The sequence below is a fragment of the Epinephelus lanceolatus genome, chromosome 16, assembly GCF_041903045.1.
Source record: "Epinephelus lanceolatus isolate andai-2023 chromosome 16, ASM4190304v1, whole genome shotgun sequence".
Lineage (NCBI taxonomy): Eukaryota > Metazoa > Chordata > Actinopteri > Perciformes > Serranidae > Epinephelus > Epinephelus lanceolatus.
Window position 1 is genome coordinate 24,800,927 of NC_135749.1, and position 22,350 is coordinate 24,823,276.

The 22,350-nt window shown below is 40.8% G+C and overlaps 1 protein-coding gene across 1 annotated transcript in view; it reads right to left on the bottom strand.

Moving 5' to 3' along the window:
- Nucleotides 1-22,350, bottom strand: part of osbpl10a (oxysterol binding protein-like 10a) — a 119,530-nt gene that overhangs the window by 59,401 nt on the left and 37,779 nt on the right. The window contains exons 4-5 of the mRNA XM_033637445.2: nt 19,035-19,100; nt 7,550-7,747 (exon numbers count right to left, since the gene is read on the bottom strand). Coding sequence (XP_033493336.2) covers nt 7,550-7,747; nt 19,035-19,100 — 264 coding nt within the window. The remainder of the gene's footprint in view (nt 1-7,549; nt 7,748-19,034; nt 19,101-22,350) is intronic.

The following is a 22,350-nucleotide window of genomic DNA, read 5'->3' on the forward strand; positions in this document are numbered from 1 at the left end:
TGCCAGTTCACCTCCTGGGCACTGCTGAGGTGCCCTTCAGCAAGGCACCGAACCCCCCCAATTGCTCGGGGCACGTGACACCTCTCCACTTTGTGCATGTATAGGTCCTGTTTGTGTATGTGTGTGTCTTTCGGACCTGTGTGTTAATAACAAAAAGAGTGAAAAAATTGGGATTAATAAAGTATATAAAATAAAAAAAATAAATACAAAATTAAATAAATTGCTAAATGATGCTAATAACAGTTACCACTGATGGATAGCTAACGTTAGCTTGAGTGGGAAGCTGCTGCAATACAGTCATGGTATAACAACTAATCAACTAAATTTCAGCTGAAAAGGCTATTAACAGGCTGGTTATATACAGGCAACACTTGGCCTGGTGATTCAAAAAAGTATGTATACATGAAAATGAGAGAGAGATGGAGTGCTGCACTTTGGGTCGGACCAGTGTGAAAAAAAAAATTAAAAATCAGGTGCTCTTCAGTACAGGATGACAAAATGAAAAAATAGAGTGCCTCAGTCTGCCTCTTTGTGGCCAACTTGACATCTTTATTGAAGGCCTTTCTCTCTATTTTTTCAAATATGTAGACATGTCTGGATAAGTTGTATCTCGCCAATCTCATGTGTCATTGATCCACTTGGATAAAGCAAGACTAAAGGGACATGACAGCAATCAACCTTAATTTATTGAGGTATTGTGAACGCTCAGGTTCAGGCTAGGTCGTAAAACAATCACCAGACATGTCAATAAAACCTATGATTGAATAAATGCATACAGACGGGTCAAAATTATAATCTGATAAACTGACATCTAAAGAATCTTCGGCTCTTTATCTTCCAAAAGAGGGCGCAGCCTTGACATTTTGTGAAGTACCTGTAGGTGCTTGTCTGATAACTATGTAAAACAACAAGCCCCCACCGATGCACCGCTCCTGATGAAGTCATACAGGTTACGTCGGCTTGTTTGTGCCTGCAGACTACCTTATTTTTTTTGTAGAAAGCCTGTTAAAAACTGGGGGCATGGTGTTAGAAAGACATGGACACTTATCAGAGAAGCAGAGCCTTTGAGTCAGGTGAGTGATAGACACTTTAATCCTATCAGACAATCACGCACTGGTAGAACCCTAACTTTGCTGCTGGGCTCACACTTTATATCTGAGCCCACTGACTGGTGTGGGGATGGATCGGTGAGTGCTGGCATGTCGGGAAACAACAGGGTACAGCTGAGGAGGCAGACCTTGTGGAGATTCATTGAGGTGCAAAGACAACCTCCCCTCCATGACAGTTTGAAAAAGAGCCAAAGTTGTATACATGTGTGGCTGGATGGGTGGGGATGTCTTACAGATAAGGAAACAGTGTGGTGTTTATGGATATTATCAGCGATAGTGACCCAGAAAAAAAGGGATGTACAACACAACGTCTCTCATGCCGCTGTTGGACCATAAATCTACTGATAATCAGCACGCAGCAGCTTTCTGGTCTCTACTGTGTATAGTGGAGCATAAATCTCACTCCTTTACTGTCGACTTCAGCATCCTCCGGCTCTGTGCCAAACCCGTCAGACAAGTTTATGGGCTTGTTATGAATAAAGGAAGGAGAACAACAGATGACATGAGGATGGAGGGAAGGCAGGAGGGGAGAATGAGAAGGAGCAGTGGACGTGGAGATTGAAGCTAAGATATGAATCAGGTCACGGGAAACAGCAAACCAATTCATCTGCACCAAAAGTGAAAATGAGTCACACATCATCACAGAGGGCCTTGTTTTCCCCGTCTGTGGAGACAACACAAGCACCAAAGGAGTGTTTGTTTTGCTTAATGATCACACCATCTGCTCTGTATTTACTCAAACTGTCCCGGGTTCACTTGAGGAGGCAGACTCTGCTCCTGAGAGGTGAGAAATGACTCTCCTCTCACACTGAACGCTAGTTGCTCTCCTTCTGTCACAGAGTGAATCACTTAGGCGAGATATTCTTAGTGAGGCGATGCAGACACAGCGTAGCGCATCTGAATGGGGATTTTAACAACTTGAAGCCAGCCAGGTCCTCAATGAGCAAGAAAGGCCTGAAAGAAAGATCTTTGCATGAAATATTGATGCTCCTCCAACAGTGTCATCAGAATGACAAGCAGAGGAAGCAGATGAGCTGTTGAGGTAAATGCCAAGTTTTTAATACGCAGTTTATCTAACGCCATTGCAGACTACTCCCTACTGTTACAGGTATAAGAGAGGAAATACGAGGTGCTCAGATCCCACTGTGAGGTTTCAATTACATTTTCATCTGCAATTACAAGACATATAAAACATTTGTTAGCCTATTAGAATAATAAAATGGGATCTATCTGTGTAACAGCAACAACAGAAAGTTTGCTGATGCGGCAGGGAGATGGCTAAATCCAAGTTGCTAAAGACACATTCACACTGGCGCTATTTGGTCCACTTAAGACAAACCCTGGTCCGCTTCCACGGATAGTTCGGTTCATTTGGAGTGGTGTGAATGCTCATTCGAACTCTGGTGCGAACCAAACGAGCGAACCCCGGTCCGCTTGAAAACTGGGGGTCTCAGTTCACTTGCAAGTGAACCCTGGTGCAGTTCGCTTACAGGTGGAAATACAAACGGACTATCCAGTGAACAAAAGAGAAGAAGTGAACCAAAGACAGGAAGTGATGGTCCTGGCCAATCAATGAACCGGCTTTTCTTCTTCCTCATTATTTTTGTCTTCCTGGTCAGTGGTTGTTTTGGGCAGTACCGCTCCCAAACGAGCAGCTGTTGTAACTGCGTGACGCTGTCCAGGTGGTTTGGTCCATTTTAAAAAGTGCAGTGTGAAAAGTGAACAAAACTAAATGGTGTGACATTTTCTGGCATTCCCTGCCCAATAAAACTGAGTCCCCCGAACTATCCTGGTGTGAATGCGCCCTAAAGGTCTGTATCCTCGGACCATCCACTAGAGGTGTGCCATATCATCTCATTCACGATAATATCGGTGTATTTTTTAATATATGAAAAATTCCTATCATGCTACTCACAATATTTCAGCTTCATGACATCTTGACATCATACTGTTACCCACAGCAACAACAAGCATGGCAGAGAGCAAAATTATTATGGACTTAGCAGTGGTTCCAAAAAGAGGAGCAGCTTCAGTAGTGTGGAATAAACTATGGTGTTCTTAGGCCTGGGCCTCACGAATGTTTACTGAACAGCTCCGGACTTCTCAGACTCTTACAGCGAATTACTGTGAGTTACCCTCCCTGCAGAGGGAACTCATTCAGCGACTCCCCCAGCAGCTCCACAGCATCTCTCCCTTTCCTCCCCCATCGTGCACACACAGGAGTCTTTGTCGTAAAGTAATTAAACCTTTGGTAATGTAAACCTACATGATGCTTGTGACTCCACAAAAAACTACATATATGTGAATGTGCAGTAGTTATCATAGCATAACAGCCTGAAACAGGTTACAGTGTGATGATTAGAGGAGAAATGGCAGAGCATAAAGGTCCTGGTGGGAAAAAAACCAACCCAATCATTTAGGATTTTGCCAAAAGAGAAGGAAATCACCTGTTGATTTATATATATAGATCCCAGGGTGTATGTTTTGTATCAATACTGTATACAGAATCTGAATCTCACTCTGAGTTACTGTTGTTGTTCACAAACTAAAGAAATAAGATATCATTTTTGTTTATTTTTTACTGAATAATTGAAGGCATACTGTTAGGATGACACGTAAAACTATATCACTTATTTTGTTGCAATTCTGTTTCCTTAAATTAATAATAATGTATATATTTTTTTACTTATTTGTCATATCATCAATACCCTGAAATATCGTGATAATATTTTAGGGCCATATCGCCCACCCCTACCATCCACCATTTTCTGCTCTCTCACTTCTCCTTTGTTTTACTTAACAAATGACATCACCTTGCTGGTAGATTACCACAATGGAAGTGGCAACTTCTTTCCAACTCTGCATTTGAATTATATTGTTGTTTTTTTTAAAGTAAAACAAAAGAGAGACAGAAAAAATGTCCAATACTAAAGTGAAGGTTTTTGCTTTGTTTGAAACCATTTCAAATATTCAGAACTGATACGGATTGATAAATTTATATTTTTGACAACACTATTCTATTCTGAATCAATTTTTTCCTAACCCTATTATTTGGCAGACACCATACAAAGCTGCTTTATCCCAGTTTAAGACAGGCAGTAATTCACAGTCGCCATTGTTATTCTGCGGTGACAATCAGATAGCTATGGGTGAAAAATTCTCTTTTCATCCCTGTATCCTTCAAATGGGCAGCAAGGACAAACGTGTCAGAATAAACAATGAAAACCAATAAGATAAACATATGGGTAATCAGTACTCAAAAAATTTCATTAGACAGAAAACGTGTCATTTATTTACTGGTTCTGGCTTTTTAGATGTGAAGATTTGCTGATATTTTGCTAATATCTATCAGTTCCAACAATTCATCGGATAAAAAAGAAATGTAACCTGAGAAGTTTTTTTTTTTTACCTCTTGCAGCACTATGGAGACGTTTACGACACAATATGCATTCCTGCTAATGGTCTCACACTATTTAACTGATCTACAGGTGGTGGTAATGTGACAAGAAAAGCACAGAATAAGAATCCAAGGTCATAAACATGGATGCAAACAAGACACAATTTAAAATGTTAAAAAATATCGGCTTTGCCAATTTTGTTATCAAGATAGAAATGCATTAAACATGTTTATTAAACCTCAAAGACACGCACGGTGATCTCTGGTGAGTGACAATGAATGTAAATACTTTTGTTTATAAAGGAAAAGCAATTTATGTTTTTGTAGTTGAGTAACTTACACTTACTTCAGCTCAAGGACAAAACAAGTCCGTGAGTATCTAGTGAGGAACAAACAACATTTTCCATGATGGCCGACATGACCTCTTCCCTGTCAGCTTCGATTTCTCTCCTCTGTGCCAACAGTTTACATGGACAGTCGTGTTTTACATTTAGAAAGCCTCTTGTCTCTCCTTGTCCATGTTTCTTCCTCCTTCATAATTGCTAAGTCATCTTATCTCCATAATTCAGCGGCCAGATCCACAGCTGCCTGGCAACGTTCCGTAAAGCACATTTCATCTCTAAACAAAAGGGTGAAAGCAAAAATGCTGCAGCTAATGGCTCTACAGTTTGCCAGCCAGGTGTACAATCACGTCTTCATCATGTCTTTATCATTTTCGTTTTGCGAAGCCAACTTCAGGCCTAATCTATTGCAATTAATCACTATACACCAACTGCAGACAGGCTATTAGGAAGAGACAGGCACAAAAACAATCCTCTCTTGAGAGATAAGCAGTGAATGACTGTGCTGAGTGTATGGAGATGTGGCAGATGAGGATGCAGTGGTAACCACAACTGACAGGTCTGGTGACTGAGGCAGAGAGAATTAATGAGGATTTAAACTTCAAACTAAATCAAAAACTGATTGCAAATTTCAAGTGGAGGGTTTTTTAATTAACTCAGGATGTGCTCCAGGTCTGTTACCGTAGGCTCTTATGGAAATAGCAGTAAAATCAAAATGTATACAAGTAAGGATTGACCGTACAACATGGACAGGAATATTAAGTGTTCCATATGGATGAGCTGTCGCCGCTTTCACAATTTATCTTCTTTGCACACTCGGACACTTTTACATCTCATATGTTGATTACTGCACACGCTGACCCTGATTTAACAACATACGCTCCACCAGCTCTTTCCTCTGTCACCGGCCATGTTAATCAGTATTGATGTATACAACATAAAAATGCCAACAAAGCTTAAGTTACAGTAAAGACTGAGCACACTGCAGTCACTGTCAAGCCTGCCAGGAAGCCAGAAATATCTGCTGAACTCACTGCACCAGTGTCCCACCTGAGGCCAGTAGAGGCTCTGACAGCCACGAAAAATACTAAATGATCAAAAGGGACAAACCTTTCTTGATGGACTTTATCCAAGACTTCTCTATTTAAATGCAAGACTCTGTGTGACTAATATTCGAGGGATTATCTTATTTTTAAAGATAAATCCAGTTTATTACGACTTGTTTTGTCCATCATTCTTATTGGTCATAACCAAGTTAATTGCTGAGATCTGGAAATGAAGCAACATCCAGGAGGCAAATGATTTTGCAGATTTTACACAAACCTCTGGGTCAGCTAAACTTAATTGGAAAAGTTAAACAGTAAAAGTATCTGACAGTGGGAGACTCAGGGGACCACTATGATCTGCAAATCCAGAGTCACGTGATGAAAGACAAAGACATCCGAAGGTGTTACTAAATAGTTTTTGGTAGCCTTGCTGACTTTGTGAGTTGTAGTTTAAGAAGTAAGAGAAGAAGCATAACATAAATTGAGCATAGTGCTTGTTCCGGCAGGACACAATGTCAAGCTCAGCTCACATCCAGCTACATCAGCTGATCTCAAACGGCCCAATCAACTGATGGAGCAGCTCTCATTCAGGGTGCCCTATTTAAACTGCTCTGGCCTGCCTACTGTTGCTGCTTCCTCTGCAAGCTGCTTTGCAACCCACCTCCACCCCAGCACCTCCTTTTCATGCTGTGTCTGACTTATCAATGTCATTTCTGTTTGTCATTGATGCTGCTCTGTTCTGTTTCTCGAAGGTCTTTGCTGCTGCTCTCCCTGCCTTAGGCTTTCCATGTAGGCGCATGGAAGGGCAGGGAGGTTTGCTCTCTCTGCCTCAGGCTTTCCTCAATTGTACGTGGAAGGGCAGACAGGTGAGGTGTGCTGTCTCCACCTTATGCTTTCCATGTAGACACGTGGAGGAGGTTTTCTACGTAGGCCAGAGGAAAGGCAGAGGGGGCCCAGAACAGAGCCATACCAAATATAATATTGCAAATGGAAATAAAGTTTTCTTTGACTAAAGTGTTTCTGACTGAACTGTCTTTTTGGGCATTTTCATTTTTGTCATGACTGATTCGTTCTGTGCCCGATAACTATTTTCTGTCCAAACCAACAGTCAATATGGGTTGCAGTGTGTGAGATAACATGTGGCTCTCTCAGCCGGCAGTAAATATGCTTGTAGATTAGCTCGTTAATGGTAAGCTAACCCCTCAGTCATGTGACTCTCACCTAAACTTTGATCTACCATACTGAGTTATGCACAGTTACTGTGCAATTGGTGATTTTCAGCAGCTTTTCAGGTGGTTTGATTATCTAAATAAACTGTTTGTTTACAACCTGTCTGATCGTCTGATTGTGCATGTTTTTGCAAAGCTGGACTTTGTTGTCTCAGCGTTGCTGTATTTACAGATCTCAGCACTGAATTTGGGAAGGAAAATGTGAAAACTGACAGAAATAATGACCAAAAGTATGAAAATAAGACAAAAGCAGTAATAAAACAGAGCTATACTTTCATGTTGTCTTGGTACATCCATCTCCCCTTGCTCACTTACTGTCTGTGCAATCTTTAAAAGGCAAAAACATAAAAAACAAATGCCCATGCATCTGCTTTGAAGTCTCAAAGCCAAATGTTAATAAGAACATTGCTATGCCTTTGACACCCACCTCTTTGACCTCCAGCAGACGTCCCGGGTACAGACTCTTGGCCCGCCGAGCTGCAGCCGGAGATTTGTGGTGTGTGATGGTGACGATGTTGCTGGGTGAGGCCGTGTGGCTCAGGTGCCTCTGAGACCCCGGGGATGAAGATGGGGTTAGGTGGGGGAGGAGGGAGAAGCTACGGGTCCTACCAGAGGATGAGGAGCCCTGGGAGGAGGCAGGGAGGTGACACAGGGAGGGAGAGAGAGAGTAGTGTGGGAATTTAAATGTGAAAGGAACGTGATAATGTAAAGGAAGAGCACGCACCTAAAAATGATCTAATTGAAATAAAAAGGAACGCCAAGGTTTTGATCTCCACATTAGAATAAACTTTTTGTACAGAAAAAGACACTTTTCTGTTAAAGCAAAATGAGATACACAAACGTCCCAGCTAAATGTCAGTTAAAGCTGTCTGTTAGCTAGTTATTAGTTGAACTTCTAACTAACGTCAGCCTTGAAGCTCCCTGTAATGTTCAAATGATGTGAATAAACCAAGTGGCCCACAAAGTACCATATAGTAGATATAGTAATGTAGAGAGAGCTCCATATGTATGCCTCCTCTCAGCTTTTACAAAGGTGTTTGTCTTTCAGTTACTTGACAAACGTTGATGATAGCTAACATTAGCCACACCTTTAAGCCAATAAAACGTAGTGCTACTTGTACATAACCTGTTTTACTAACTTGTTTCTGCTAACCAGTGGCTCCCCCAAGGCCGGGCCAGGGGGGGACCATGCCCCTGTGATACGATTGCTGGCTCCCCCTTGATAAAAATTACTGGAGGCCAATATTACTGTCCTTTAGGGGCTATGGTATCCTTATTTTAAGGCTAGTGTGAAGACAGTGGTATCCTGAAACTAGACAATCTAAGGCAGGGGTGTCAAACATACAGCCTGGGGGCCAGAACCAGCCCGCTAGAGGGTCCAATCTGGCCCACTGGATGACCTTGCACACCCTATAGTGATGCACTTGTGAAGGCTAAGAGATGCCAGGTTTCAGGAGCAAGTTAAGCATTGAGTAGCTTTCTTCATATACAGTTTGGTGTGGTAATGATGGGATTACTACACAGGAGTGGAAATGTACAGAAAAATCCACATGTAATGATAGTAAGTAGCAGACTGACTGAATGTGGAAAAAATGAGAAATATTGTTGAAATTGCATTTATTCTTCTGAAGACATCACAGGTTGTTTGTCAAAGAGGACTGTGAAAGAGGTTCCAGTACTGTATCCATGAGGTAGCCTCTTAAACCATTTCACTCAGACCAATAACTCAAACATTTCATGGTAAAACAATAATTACAAACATGCCATGTCTATTTTTTCTGTCTATAAGGGCCCATCAGCCCGACACCAACAACCATTTTTCACAGCAGAACAGTTCTCTAAGTCACTGTGCAAAAAAAGCAGCAAACCCTTATGTGTTGGAGACGTTAAGCAAGTAAATGGTTTGCTTGTAAATAGAGTATGAGTGTGTTTATTTTAAAGGCATAATTTGGATTTTTTTCAAAGTGGGGTTGTATGTATGTACTTATCCATATTCAGCATATTACATATAGTAGATGTCAGTCGGCATGCCCCCAGTTTGGAGAAGTGTGCGAACACAGAAGCTAAGCAATGTACTAATGTGGATGGCGGCAGCAGCCATACCTATTTTAGCCACCTAAATAAAGTTCCACCAAAAAACTTCAATAACAGTTTCAGTGTACACTATATTTGAAGTATTTTTACTGTTCTAGCTTGCCGTCAGACAACTTCAGTTCCCCATTCTCCTCCATTGTTTACCAACTGTAAACTTGTTGTTGTAACCACCACAGAAGACCCACTGCCTCTCAAATCATCTGATTGGACAATGAGAAAAAATCTGATGACAAAAGAGATGACGTGGGGCGTTTTTCCGCTCTGAGTTGAAGTTTTTTCAACTTGAGGAGTTCAGAGCTCTCCCGCAAAAACACCAGGCGCATAAAGCACAGGAATGCAAGGCACGTTGCAATGCAAAAACCGCGGGCAAAAAGCTTCACTCTCAGAAGAAGAAGAAGAATTTGTAAGCGATCTAGCTGTACACTACAGTTAGCGGAGATTACCCTGACATTTACACAGAGGCACACATATGAATTTTGGGGAGATACTCAATTACCAATTTTATGAGGTGTACCACAAAACTAACATAACAAGCAGTGTAACAAATTACTGTTGACAGGGAGTAATAAGTAAGGTAATATTATTACTTTTGAAAAGAGTAAGGAGTAATGATGTACCATATTACATTTTATGAGTAACGAGTCCAACACTGACCTTTACAAACCCTTCACTGAGGGTGCAGGCAGGGGTAAAGACATGTTTTTCTCTAAAACAGAGCAACTTTGGTTAAGTGTCCATAAGTCTCTATGACAAAACATTTAAGTAACTGAATATAAAAACAAATAAAATCTACAAATTTCCAGAGAACCCGTTTTTTTGCCCGCAATTTAACTTGTTACTCAAAAACATTTTTTCCTGACACTGCAGCTAAACAATAGGTGCCACCACCAAGTTTGTGGATCGAAAACTGTGTTTTGTAAATAAAAACATATTTATCCCCTTTGTTGTTTGTTTTTGTTCTCTGCTCCAAAGCCAGCGCCACATCACATTCTTCATTTTGATGCCTCCTTCGCCTCCCCTCTGTGACTCGTGTCTCTTCCGATCGCTGACCTCTGTGCTCACACAGGCAGCCGTGTCAGAGCAGTATAGATTCATAGCACAGAAGAGCACAGAGGTCTGGTCACAGCAGCAGTGAAAATAAAATAGATCAAATAAAGTACTTCCACCCCAGGACATTGCTCACTGAGAGGGAAACCACCGGCCTTCGATTTTTTTGGAGTGATGCTGCTCAACCAAGAAAATCAAACCTGTGACTAACATGGCATTGTAACAGAATGTCACATACATGATCAGGTGTCAATTGCTTACAATTTTGCTCCTTTGAGTAGTTTTTAGAGAATAAAACATATAAAACACCACATTTAGACAAAAATAAGAGCATTTTGCTTGTGATTAGATGCTTCCAAACACTAAATAGAGGGAGTTGCAGTAGGCAGGTCTGTGTCAGAGGAAAATAAATCAGCTTACAGGAGAGAACACTGTTGTATTGTGCAAAGCTAAGCCACAAGGCATGAGTATGCAGGAAAGGAAACAGCATTTCAGGAGTGCGAAACAGATAAGACATGCTGAGGTTTCGTCCTCCAAAACTGGCACAAAGCCCCGAGCATTTCAATAAAGTGGAACGGAAAGAAGATGTCAGACTGAGAAAACGCAGAGAGGAAAAGGAACGGAAGGGAAGTGGTGGAAGGATATGCGGGAAAGTATCGAGCACAGGTGTGAGGAACATCCTAAACATAAGGGCTGGAATGCATATGTTGGAGCTGATACGAACAGACTACAGATTTATCTGCAGTAGGGGAAATATACATCGCATTGGCTTGTGATCCTTTAAATTGAATCACTGTCTACTTGTGAGACCTGGCCTCATTTATCTTTCTGTAAATGTTTTATTTAAAGGATGTTTAGAGGCCTAAATATGTGCAAGAATCCAGTATTTGACAATAAGAGAAAAAATCTGAAAAATGTGGACATAATTTTGCATTATTTCATATTCTTAAAATGTCTATCAAGTCATGCCAGTCTAAGATTAAATCTTACAAACCAACTTTTCTAATTTTAACCTAAATATATTGAGAATTTCACTCTATTTCCAACAAAAATAAGTTGTTTCTAGATTTATTCATTTATTTATTTATTTTTGGAAATAGGTATCTGTGTCTTGGAATATAAAAGAAGCCAGGAGGCTGGAATAAAGAAAAATAAAACTTGGTTTAAGGAAATATTTGAAAACGAATTACATTGGGGAGACGAAAATATTCTCACTGGATTCTTTCAATTGTTTTTAAACACATAAGACTTTATAGGACTCAAGTTATGCCAGCCTTACACCAATTGACGATCTAAGAGCTTCCACTGTCAGACAAATTTCCAATGTCAAAGTAAATATCATGAGTTTAACCTCAGTTAGTGCGCTCCCATGATGTAGAAATTGGCTTGCGCAAAGACCTAAGTTCAAATGTATGAAAATGTTCAACAACTTATAGCTGCACTCCCTCCAGCACCTAAAAGGAAGCAGCAAACCAGGTCGACAGTTAACATGGAGGGAACTCTGGGGAGGCGCAAGAATGCAAACAAAGCTTGGTTCTCTTGTACTGTGGAAAAGACGGAGAAACTGAGAAACTTGTGGAGTGAAAAAGAGTCTGTGTTTAATGCTGTATGTATCAAATCCACCGGGCTGCACTTTTTTAGTGAGAAATATTCATTCTTAAACCAGTTTGCCTCTCATTCCCACAGTATCGTCTCACTAATACAGTACAGCTAACCAACAGAGGCTGGTAGCAGGTTGAGGTTATGTGTTTTTGCGGACACGTCAGGAATTGATAATGCCATATTATTTAAAGGGAGTTAAGTGTAATTTTTTTCCACCAGCGAGATGGGGAATAATCTCAAAAGGAAACCAAGCTGTAGTCTTAGAAATAGTGACCCTACAAGATCCTCCGAACTTTGGTATCTCTGTGTGTCAGAATTTGGTCTTTTAAAAGTAAGTTAGTCTTGTGGTGTATGGCGGACATCACAGGAAAAGTGACTTGTAAGAACATTTCTTTCAGCAATGCAATATGGACACCAAAGGAGACACACACCACTGCTGTAATGTCTTCCCTTAGAAGCACAAATTTTGAAAATACAGCCATGATATAAATTCTAAGCCTTGGTAAATTTAGGACCATGCCTGGGGACTTGAATCTTGTAATTCTACACAGAAAAGGCAGGATGTGCTCAGGGGTAACAAAAGCCCTGATGCTTGCTTCTTCACAGGTGCTCTGCTGTCACTCGGCCGTAGGCGGACTTGGCCCTGTGAGAAACAGCGTGGGTAGCTGCCGGTCCAACGGTCAGCTGCTGACCTTTCATTTTCTACACTACAGGGAATGCCGCTAATTACACACAATTATCTAATCAGTAATAACCTTGGTTAGAGGGTATGAGAATGGTTTTTAAATACATGTACACAGACACAGACAAATAGACACAACTATTTTGAGTCATTTTCTTGATATTCAACTGCATTTTAACATCTAAAGATATTCCTACTGTGACAGGGTGTAAAGCCGAGGACACACACACACACAGCAGCAGGCAGGAGCTGGAGAGCGCACACACACACACACACACACACACACACACACACACACTTTCTTTATTGAAGCAGAAAGTAAACAACATTACCAGTCCCACTCAAAGTCCACAGTCTGACTCTCTGTGCCCTTCCTGTCAGGAGCTGTGCATGACCATAGTTACACACAGTTCCTGCTGGCCTATTTATCAGGCTGCTAAACAGCATGATACCTGCAACCATGCTCACTGCATGACTGAGCAGCCCTGGTTCTCCACCTGCACCCACACACCATTTTCACACACCTGCATGTGACACCAGTTAAAGTGGATGTACTAGTCTTACTTATAATCTTAAATTTGAGTCCAGACTGTAGTCATGTACTTATGGCCATAGTTTACAGTGTTGTTAGGGTTGTAGCTACCACTGTGGACACTGTAGTCACGTCAACTGAATTTGTGGGTTTAATGACATGAAGGGGAGTTTACTTTCGTCCATTACATGTCTTAAAAATGGACTAAAAGTAGATAAGCTAGAGAAGGCCTTGAAACACTTACAGCACAATGCAAGGAGATAAAATTCGCACAATGAATCAAACGTACAGATTCATATTAAGTTTTTGTTTTAATATACAGATTCACACTTTTTTACAGTTTGGTTGGTTTTCCAGTGTATTGCAAAAGTACTTTCTGTATCTATCCATTTTACAAAAGAGTCTATATTTAAACCACATTTTGATTTATACCAGAAGTTGTTAGAGGTATTAGAAATACTCCATGTTGCTTCATTTTCTCTTTAATTGGTTTTCCGCTGCCATTGAGTGTGTTTACAAGGTCTTTAGTATCCCGGTTTTGATTTGGTTTTTTAAGTATCCCGTTTTTGTGTTTGTGCATGTAAACACCATATCCCGAATTCAGAAACCAGGTTATGCCCTTTTCCCACCTGGAGTACTCTGATTGAAGCCGGGATACTGGAGCATGTATACGCCTTATCCCGGTCCCTGACGGCTGCCCGCCGTGTGCTCAGGTGCCAGAGTGACGCACCAGATATACAAGCAACATGTGGCAACGAGAGCTTCCCATTTTTGGAGCGACGAAGAGACTGAATTTTGCCTGAAAATGATGAAAGAACTCAACATAACTACGTGTTTAGATGGCAGAAGACACAGAAATGCAATATTTGTTGTCGCTCTCTCCTCCCATTGCTGAAGATGAAGTGGATGAGCCATAGCTGTAATGCGACGTGAGTATTTACTAACGCTAAGCCCGCTAGAAGCCACAAAGGTCTCATTTTTGTCTTACTTCTAAATATAATAAATATATCACATTTCCCGCTCAATCTGTTGTAAACAAAAGACGTAAAAGATGTAACACACGCCTGCGCAGATAGAATGCAGTGATCAGAAAACGGGTTACTGGTATTTATCATGTACACAGGGATATGAATAACCGGGTTTCTCTGTGTTCCATGTAAACATCATATCCCGGATATGCTCAAAGCTGGGATAAGCCTCAAAACCGGGATACTAAAGACCTTGTAAACACAGTCATTGATGCACCCACAAAATATAAATAATAACACAATACTTAAGCCATGTGCTATGGAATTCCTTAAAGGCAAGGTGAAAAGAATTTCTGCTTATAGTTTATCCTTTGTGTGTAAGATACTGTCTCCTACATACAGCTGTCATCTCTTAGGAGATAGACTTGGAGGCTTAATAAGGCTTTTTTTAGAGTGAGAAAATTGTGCAGAATGAGGTGCTTAGTGCAAAACACAAAGGGGCAATGAAAGATCAGCCATATACAGCATAAACAAAGAGTTTTACCCTCTTGGTTGACTAAATACAGATGTCCACTGTACAAAATAATGGAACTGTACAGGGTTCTATTTTTCACGCACAAGAGCAGCCCGCCCCGAACGTCCAGGCGTCCATGTCTACGCATATTCAGTCTACTTTGTCAGCGAGTGAGCGAGAGCGAGCAAGAGAAAAAGAGATTGATCCATGATTTTGTGCACCAATGTTACCAATACAACCCAAACATAAAACTCAGCTTAGCCAGCACTGCTGTCCATAGTAGACACCTAGGCAAGACACCTGCCAAGCTGCAGACCAATGCAGACCACTGTTAATGACCAACAAACAACAATTCGTTTGTTTTTTAATTACCCGTCTTCCTTTAAGCTACCACATGGTGGTGGTTTTTAGCATCATGCCACTGTAGGATACTGCCACAAAAAGTTATTGTTTTCACCAAGACATTGCTGCGTTTCCAGCCGGGATAGTGCCACCAAAACTATGTACTTACAGCCATGGTCTTTCCCTGACCATAATCAAGTGTTTTTTGTGCCTAAACATAACCACACATTAACCGCAGCGTGGTTGAAATGTAAAATTTCAATGCATCCGCTACACAGTAACATACAAATAACGTAACTGTGGTTTGCAGAAATGTACAATGCCGACATTTATTCTGGTGATTGGGTTGTCTCATGATCTGAGAGCTCCGATTAATAAATGTATTAATTTGCAGCTAGTTAACTGAGACGGTAAAACCTTTTGTTAATGCTGCATTTGGTTGAAGTTTCAATGCCTTTTGTATTGCGCTTCATTGTGCCCCTCACTCTCAAAACAGTCTAATTGAGCCAAAAAGTTTATTGTCTATGTAGGAGATTAACTTGCAACTTTGCCTCTCAGGGCTTCTGTAACGTCCCCAGAAATAATCAAATAATAAAGAATATTTTGAATTTATACACCATGTTAAAAAAAAGAGTTTACATAAGAGCAGTATAGCCTTTAATTGTTTGTGTGGAAATAGAGCCAAATGTTGAGTTTTAATAATGCAAAAATCTGGTGGATTTTCCTAAAAGTGGAGGTGAGAGGAGGTCTAGATGAGTGTAAAGTTACTTCAGTAGGCCCTGTGTGATTTATATTATTTCCCTATCCTTCCATGCACATTCTACTCAGCTATCCGACAGAAAATCCTGACAATGTTCTCACAGGCCGTCCACAAGTGGAAAAAAATACTCACTGGGGGCTTCTTATCTTTCTTTTTACTGGATATAACCTGAACTTTGAAACCAAGACAACTAAAGTTAGACTTTGAGAGCAGCCACTAGAACAACAACCACTGTAACCATCTCCCTTTAGGGATCAGCTGTAACTGGAAAACTGGACAGAGGAAACTCTGTCTGAATGAACAAGGTCAAACTGTCCTCCAGGACCTGATGAGAACCTATAGAAAGCTGCAGCGACAGAGACAAACAAGTCAATAAAGAGTTATTGCTTTATTGAACCAGGAGCTTTCTTACACCAGCAGTGTGGTTATGTGATGTAAACCGTCAATGTGGCTGCACAGAGGCAGAAAAATACCTTCCTGTGTTTTTCTTCTATACAGTGGATTGAATTATTCTGACTCTACTTTTGAGAAGATGACAAATGTCTTAAGCCTGTTTCCACCGAGCAGTACGGAATAGTTCAGTTCAGTTCGTTTTTTTTTCCGTCTCCACTGTGAAAAGCTGTGGATGGTACCAATGGATCCATTCTGTACCATCCCCATTTTTGGTCACCCCTCTGTTGGGGTACCTAGTACACAGATCTGGTACTAAAAGGTGGAGCTGTGAACACTGCTGTCCGTTGATTGGTCAGTAGCGGACGGTCACTCTACTCAGGGCTGAGTTGTGGCTGGTTTTGAGGCTCATGTAACCACTGTTCATACTGTGGAGAGTTTTACATATATTAAACTATCACTATAAAAAGAAAGGATGTTTTGCTGACTCTTGCAGCAGCTGAAGACTGAGAAAAAAATTACTTCATTCACTGGGCCGACTGTCGGCAACTTCTAAGGTGGCACGTTTACTTGTAATGTTATTCAAGACGAGTTGATGTGAATCCATCAGCACACCTTAAAATTCAATTTGAAAACTTTGACCATTACTTAATTTTTATTGTCTCTCTTGGATGACATAGACTTTTCGTAATGAGTGGATCTTCAAGCGTTTAAAAATATAAATTAATTTTGATCAGATTATTTGAATTGCATATATTCTAATTCTCACATGGAGAGAAAAAAGGCGTTGCAGCGAGTCGTTCCTGTGGGCTACAGCAACACTAAACCCCTGCGCTTGCCTGAGAAGGACTAAATGCACAAACCAAATATCCCATCAACTTTTTTATTTTGAAAATGTCAGCGTGCAGCCTCAACCTGTGGACCATGAATGAGGTGAAGACTTCCCTCTGTTTCACGGGAAACAGCAAGTGCTGGACGGAACAGTGAGTGACAACAAACCCGCCCACATTTAAGGGTATGGTTTGCGGTGGATGGAAACTTCACTAGTACAGAGTTATAAAAGGAAAGATATAAAAGATACATTTGATGAAATTAAGTAGCACTACATTCTTTAATTGAGTTTCAAAGTTCATTCTTGACCTTAGAAACAGCAGTTAGGAAAACAATCTCACCTTCAGGTCCATTCTGTAGCTTTTTAATCATACCACATGCTTCTCATCAGCTAATAGAGTCTGCCCAGTTGTCATGAAAACGACAGTGTTCACTATCATCACATCTTTCAGGTTTCAGCAGGACGTGAAATCTGTGTGAGAACACTATCTGAAGCTAGACATCACTCGCTGATCATCACCGTGATACCAAATAGGTGTGTCGCAATCAGACTATTTCATGCTTTAAATAATAATACTGGTTTATTTCAACCTGGCTTATTTCACATACATGCAGCCATTGAGGCTCTGCGGGCCACGCTAACACTTTACTGGCCACCTGTGTGGTATAGATTCAGGAAAATGAGGACTCGCACAAAAAAAGTATATTGGGGTAAGTTGAGTGAGCCTCCTACAGCTTTGCAAATAAACATCAACATATCTCTGATGTCAAACTTCAATGTCAAACTTTTCTCTGTCTCTCTGTCATTAGATGCTTTTCCATTTATGTTTTATGCACATGTTCAATTGTTCATGTAGAAATCTTGAGGGGAAACAGCAAAAGTTTAAAAAAAAAACAACTTGAAAGGTGTCAAAGAAGCTTTTACGCTCGACTGAGGTGGAAAAGTTGGCGAACTGATAAAAGCAAAATGTGACAAAGAGCAATAGAAAACACACATTCATTTGTGTTTTTCTATTTTGTATGGAAACCTTGTTATTTTCTAACTCTTATCAAGGCTTATTTGTCTACTGGAAAGATAAACAGAGAGCCAAATTGTACATAATTTGTAAATCTCTGTAGTCAGTCTAACTGATGAGAATTATGTGATATGATCAAAAGCTCCAGAGAAGATATCAAATGGACCTTTGAAGACTGCAGCTTTAAATCTTTTGCTGTGTCAGAGAAGTGTTGATTCAGCTCCATGGCCACTTTGGAGGTTACAGTTTGTGACACAGTTTTACAACTGCACAAAATTTTCAGGTGTTCCTGCTATTTTGTCCACCGTCCATGTCTATCCACAAGTTAAGTGCAGAAGAAAACTAGCATACAAAACACCCTATGCCTCATATTTGTTCTTCTACCTCATCAATTTCAAAATTAAAGCCTCCCTAAGGCAAGTCTGGCAAATGTATTTACTGCATCTGTATCGATCAAAATGTGTCAGCACTTTTTTATTCAGTTTCTAATAAAGAGGAGGGAAATGAACCCCTGCCTTTTCCTCTGTAATAAATAAATCCTGCTACACCTTCTCTGTTATCAGAGATGTGGCAGAGCCTCCACTGCTGGCTGTCGCATTGCCGGAGTAGCTGCGATAACGATCTGAGAGGCAGACAGTGCAGCTCAGGGAAGGATTAGACCACAGCAGTGGGTACAGTAATAACAGCTGCTGCCGTGGCAATGCCCCGCAATCAACGAACAGGAACAAAACGCCCGTTCAGCTCCACAGGGCAGAGGGGAAAAAAAGAGAGATAGACAGTCTTCCTCCTTCCACTTTGCCTTGCTTATCCAATTTTCTCTCCTGTTTTGACTGAGTTTCTCATCACGGCTGAGCAGAGTAATTGGACTTTAGCCCTCGAGCTCCAGCTGTGCAGCGGTTTGAAGTGGTGAAGAGCTACATGTTGAATAAGCAACCCGCCGATGAGGCAGCGTAATGAGGCTGCAGTATTTAATTGTTTAAAAAGACACATGAAAGAGTGTTTGTGCAGAGAGGAGTCAGCATGGGAAAGAAAATGTACACCGCAGGACAGATGTCAGATGTTTCTGTGTTTCAATTTTCGAATGTTTGAAAGTGAAACTGTGTTTGTGCTCAGGGATGTGTGTGTTTGACTCACCAGCACCTCCTGACCTCCTGCTCTTTCCACACTCAGGTGTTCATCTGAGCCCTTTAGCTTCCTCACCTGAAACCAAACACACACGTACCGACAGATTAACGAATAAAAAAGTGAATAAATTAAGGAAGCGACGATATGCCAGGGAAGGTACTGAATGGTTTAATGAGTATTAAAGATTGTACTGTACAGGACTCAACACATCACAACATAACTTAATGCAAACGCAACCTTATTAGAGTCAGAAGCTTTTCTCTTTATCCGTTTCAAAGAGTTTGTTGGTTTTTGTTCTTTTTTATTAACATTTCTCACAGTTTTATCGAAGATAACCATGATATTCACATTTACCTGTCTTCTTTTGACAGTGACTGTTAAAATATAGCAGGTTTTTATATCATGCAGGTTATAAACAGTCCCACATCTACGATTCAACAAGAAATTCCTTCAGTTACAGCTTTTTGCCAAAATCCCCTGGTTTAAATAACTTAATTTGTAAAACATCTTGGCCTGTAAACATTTACACTTCCCTAATCCTTGTAGAAAGCCATCTTGCTTATATGATGTACAGTACAGGCCAAAAGTTTGGACACACCTTCTCATTCAATGCGTTTTCTTTATTTTCATGACTATTTACATTGTAGATTCTCATTGAAGGCATCAAAACTATGAATGAACACATGTGGAGTTATGTACTTAACAAAAAAAGGTGAAATAACTGAAAACATGTTTTATATTCTAGTTTCTTCAAAATAGCCACCCTTTGCTCTGATTACTGCTTTGCACACTCTTGGCATCCTCTCCATGAGCTTCAAGAGGTAGTCACCTGAAATGGTTTCCACTTCACAGGTGTGCCTTATCAGGGTTAATTAGTGGAATTTCTTGCTTTATCAATGGGGTTGGGACCATCAGTTGTGTTGTGCAGAAGTCAGGTTAATACACAGCCGACAGCCCTATTGGACAACTCTTAAAATTCATATTATGGCAAGAACCAATCAGCTAACTAAAGAAAAACGAGTGGCCATCATTACTTTAAGAAATGAAGGTCAGTCAGTCTGGAAAATTGCAAAAACTTTAAATGTGTCCCCAAGTGGAGTCGCAAAAACCATCAAGCGCTACAACGAAACTGGCACACATGAGGACCGACCCAGGAAAGGAAGACCAAGAGTCACCTCTGCTTCTGAGGATAAGTTCATCCGAGTCACCAGCCTCAGAAATCGCAAGTTAACAGCAGCTCAGATCAGAAACCAGATGAATGCCACACAGAGTTCTAGCAGCAGACCCATCTCTAGAACAACTGTTAAGAGGAGACTGCGCCAATCAGGCCTTCATGGTCAAATAGCTGCTAGGAAACCACTGCTAAGGAGAGGCAACAAGCAGAAGAGATTTGTTTGGGCCAAGAAACACAAGGAATGGACATTAGACCAGTGGAAATCTGTGCTTTGGTCTGATGAGTCCAAATTTGAGATCTTTGGTTCCAACCGCCGTGTCTTTGTGAGACGCAGAAAAGGTGAACGGATGGATTCCACATGCCTGGTTCCCACTGTGAAGCATGGAGGAGGAGGTGTGATGGTGTGGGGGTGTTTTGCTGGTGACACTGTTGGGGATTTATTCAAAATTGAAGGCACACTGAACCAGCATGGCTACCACAGCATCCTGCAGCGATATGCCATCCCATCCGGTTTGCGTTTAGTTGGACGATCATTTATTTTTCAACAGGACAATGACCCCAAACACACCTCCAGGCTGTATAAGGGCTATTTGACCAAGAAGGAGAGTGATGGAGTGCTGCGGCAGATGACCTGGCCTCCACAGTCACCGGACCTGAACCCAATCGAGATGGTTTGGGGTGAGCTGGACCGCAGAGTGAAGGCAAAGGGGCCAACAAGTGCTAAACACCTCTGGGAACTCCTTCAAGACTGTTGGAAAACCATTTCAGGTGACTACCTCTTGAAGCTCATGGAGAGAATGCCAAGAGTGTGCAAAGCAGTAATCAGAGCAAAGGGTGGCTATTTTGAAGAAACTAGAATATAAAACATGTTTTCAGTTATTTCACCTTTTTTTGTTAAGTACATAACTCCACATGTGTTCATTCATAGTTTTGATGCCTTCAGTGAGAATCTACAATGTAAATAGTCATGAAAATAAAGAAAACGCATTGAATGAGAAGGTGTGTCCAAACTTTTGGCCTGTACTGTATATAAATGGGCTTGGGTGGAACAGCAGAAACAGTCCGAGCCAAGACCCTTTCCATGCAAAGCGTGGTGACTTTCTTGCTGGATTTTTTTCGACCCCCTCTTAGTGACTTTATTTCTTAAAATATTGGGACTCATTCAGACAATCAGGGAACAAAATAAAAATCTATTTAAATGTTATATTGTTATATATTCCCATGCAAAATGCTCAGAGTAATCACAGCCCACAGCTCCTCTGCGTGTCTCTCCCCCTCTCTCCTGTGCAGTCAGTAGGTGTGGGACAAGCAGGAGAAAAGAGGACACTCACTGCATTGTGGAGTTCAGTTGTAGTGAGTTTCTATGGTTACAGTCTTCTGTTGAATCCAAATCAGCCAAACTGCTTCTTTAATCCTGAGTAATTGTGTGATGACTCAGAAATATGCAAATGATTGCATGACATCACTGACTTGTTGTCACTTTTGCTGCAGATTTCATCAACTTTTAGCGACTTTTAGAGTTAGTGTTTGCTAATTTTATTGGAAAAAACTTGGCAAGACTGTTTCCAGTAGGAGAAACAGGCTACAGCTTCAGAAAAAAACACACATACTAAAATCCAAAACAAATACAACAGAAACATGCTGCAAATACAGAAACTATGCAAAGTCAAAAACACTCAAACCCTGAAAACAAATGCAGCAGAAAAACGCTGCATATCCAGTCAATACAACAGGTGTTCTCCATCATTTGGCGTGACGCTAATGCTAGCTGCGTAAATCTGCTGCTCTTTTTTTTAATACTGTAAAAGCCTAAGGCCAAATGTACAAAAAAACAATACGTACCTTATTATGTCACTTATTTACTCCACTTTTCTTCCTGCTTAGAAAACAGACACACTCTCTCGTCTGATCCATCTTTCTGGGTTGAGGGTTTGTGCGTTTTTGACTTTGCATCATTTCTGTATTTGGTGGTTTGGTGTTCCTCAGGGAAGCATGCTCGGACCAATTTTGTTTTCATTATGTATGCTTCCATTAGGAAACATTATTAACCATCACCACATTAATTACCATTTTTACGCTGATGACACACAATTATACATCTCTGTCACACAAAATGCCCCTAATGCACCGGATGGTCTCATTGCCTGTCTC